This window comes from Salvelinus sp. IW2-2015, unplaced genomic scaffold (genome assembly GCF_002910315.2).
Source record: "Salvelinus sp. IW2-2015 unplaced genomic scaffold, ASM291031v2 Un_scaffold3092, whole genome shotgun sequence".
In the NCBI taxonomy this organism is placed as follows: Eukaryota; Metazoa; Chordata; class Actinopteri; order Salmoniformes; family Salmonidae; genus Salvelinus; species Salvelinus sp. IW2-2015.
This window is the reverse complement of record NW_019944383.1, coordinates 82,188-84,635: the sequence shown is the minus strand read 5'-3', so window position 1 is coordinate 84,635 and position 2,448 is coordinate 82,188. Positions and strand designations below refer to the sequence as shown.

The window sequence follows — 2,448 nt, the reverse complement described above, 5'->3', positions numbered from 1 at the left end:
GGTTTTACAGGTCCTTCTGGTGTAGGGCTGACCACAGTGTTGTTTTTACAGGTCCTTCTGGTGTAGGACGGACCACAGTGTGTGTTTTACAGGTCCTTCTGGTGTAGGACGGACCACAGTGTGGTTTTTACAGGTCCTTCTGGTGTAGGACGGACCACAGTGTGTGTTTTTACAGGTCCTTCTGTGTTAGACGGACAACAGCGTGGTGGTTTTACAGGTCCTTCTGGGTAGGGGTGACACAGTGTGTGTGTTTTACAGGTCCTTCTGGTGTAGGACTGACACAGTGTGTGTTTTACAGGTGTAGGACTGACACAGTGGTGTGTTTACAGTCTCTGGTGTAGGATCGACCACAGTGTGTGTGTTACAGGTCCTTCTGGTGTAGGACTGACACAGCGTGTGTTTTTACAGGTCCTTCTGGTGTAGGACTACACAGTGTGTTTTTACAGGTCCTTCTTGGTGTAGGACGGACCACAGTGGGTGGTGGTTTACAATGAAATAGAGATAAAATTAATCACTAACCTTTGATGATCTTTATCAGATGACACTCATAGGACTTTATGTTACACAATACATATATGTTTTGTTCAATAAAGTTCATATTTATATCCAAAATCCTCCGTTTACATTGGCGCCATGTTCAGAAATGCCTCCCAAATATCCGGAGAAATTGCAGAGCGCCACAGAAATACTCATCATAAACTTTGATGAAAGATACATGTTTTACATAGAATTAAAGATACACTTGTTCTTAATGCAACCGCTGTGTCAGATTTCAAAAAAGCTTTACGGCAAAAGCTGTATGTTCCACTTTGTTCCACTGGATATCATAAGGTGAATGCACCAATTTGTAAGTCGCTCTGGATAAGAGCGTCTGCTAAATGACTTAAATGTAAATGTAATGTATGTCTCCAATCCCCTCTATGGCATTTTATCTTGTCACATAACTGGACAGTCTGTTCTGACTCATGTTATTATGTTGAATGTTGTAGAGGTTGTCCTCTATGCTGTGATGTGATGGGATACAGGTTGGTTGTAATTCTGTATTGATGTGTTTTATCGTCCTCAGACACAACGCGACCAGCCAGAGATGGAGAGGGGACTGGTAAAGAATATAACTTCGTCACCAAAGAACTGTTTGATTACATGGTGTGCAACCACAGGTAATGCCAGTGATTTGTTGTCATACGAGTTCTAATAATTTCCAAGTAGCTCTAGCTCTTAGACTAGCGGTTAAGACCATTGGGCCTGTAAGCGAAAGGTCGCTGGTTCGAATCCCTGAGCCGACAAGGTGGAAAATCTGTAGATATCCTTAACGCTAATTGCTCATTAACTCGCTCTGGATAGGAGTGTCTGTTAAATGACTCAAATGTAAAATGTGATATTATAAAGTTCCCCTTCCCTTTTGTTACGCTACAACCTTATTCTAAAATGGATTCAATTGAAATTGTTCGTCATTAATCTACACACAATACCCCATAATGACAAAGCAAAAAACAGGTTTTTAAGAATTTTTGCAAATGTAAAAAATATTATGAAATATCACATTTACATAAGTATTCAGGCCTCTTACTTAGTACTTTGTTGAAGCACCTGGAGCGATTACATCCTCGAGTCTTCTTGGGTATGACGCTACAAGCTTGACACACCTGTATTTGGGTTGAGTCTCTCTCTGCAGATCCTCTAACTCTGTCAGGTTGGATGGGGAGCCTTGCTGACAGTTATTGTCAGGTCTCTTCAGAGATGTTCGATGGGGTTCAAGTCCGGGCTCTGGCTGGGCCACTCAAGAACATTCGGGGATTTGTCCCAAAGCCCTCCTGCGTTTTTGGCTGTGTGCTTAGGGTGTTGTCCTGTTGGAAGGGGAACCTTCGCCCCAGTCGAGTCCTGAGCCGCTCTGGAGCAGGTTTTCATCAAGGATCTCTATGTACTTCGCTCCATTGAACTTTCCCTGATCCTACTAGTCTCCAGTCCTCCTGCTGAAAAATCCCCACAGCATGATGCTCACCCACACTGCTTCACCTAGGGAGGTGCCAGGTTTCTCCAACTGGACGCTTGGCATTCAGGCCAAAGAGTTCAATCTTGGTTTCATCAGACCAGAGAATCTTGTTTCTCATGGTCTGAGAGTACTTTAGGCTGATTGGTGGAGTGCTGCAGAGATGGTTGTCCTTCTGGAAGGTTCTCCCATCTCCACAGAAGGAGCTCTGTAGAGTCCATCGGTTCTTGGTCACTCCGACCAAGGCACTTCTCCCCGATTGCTCAGTTTGGCCGGGTGGCCAGCTCTCAGGAAGAGTCTTGGTGGTTCCAAACTTCTTCATTTAAAGATGATGGAGGCTACTGTGTTCTTGGGGACCTTCAATGCTGCAGAAAATGTTTTGGTAGCCTTCCCCAGATCTGTGCCTCAACACAATCCTGTCTCGAGAGCTCTATGGACAATTCCTTCTACCTCATGGC

At 44.3% G+C, this 2,448-nt stretch overlaps 1 protein-coding gene across 1 annotated transcript in view; it reads left to right on the top strand.

Annotated features, from left to right (window-relative positions):
* Positions 1 to 66, top strand: part of LOC112075328 (MAGUK p55 subfamily member 4-like) — a 9,164-nt gene extending 9,098 nt beyond the window's left edge. The window contains exon 6 of the mRNA XM_070440870.1: positions 11 to 66. Coding sequence (XP_070296971.1) covers positions 11 to 66 — 56 coding nt within the window. The remainder of the gene's footprint in view (positions 1 to 10) is intronic.
* Positions 67 to 2,448: the final 2,382 nt, after the last annotated feature.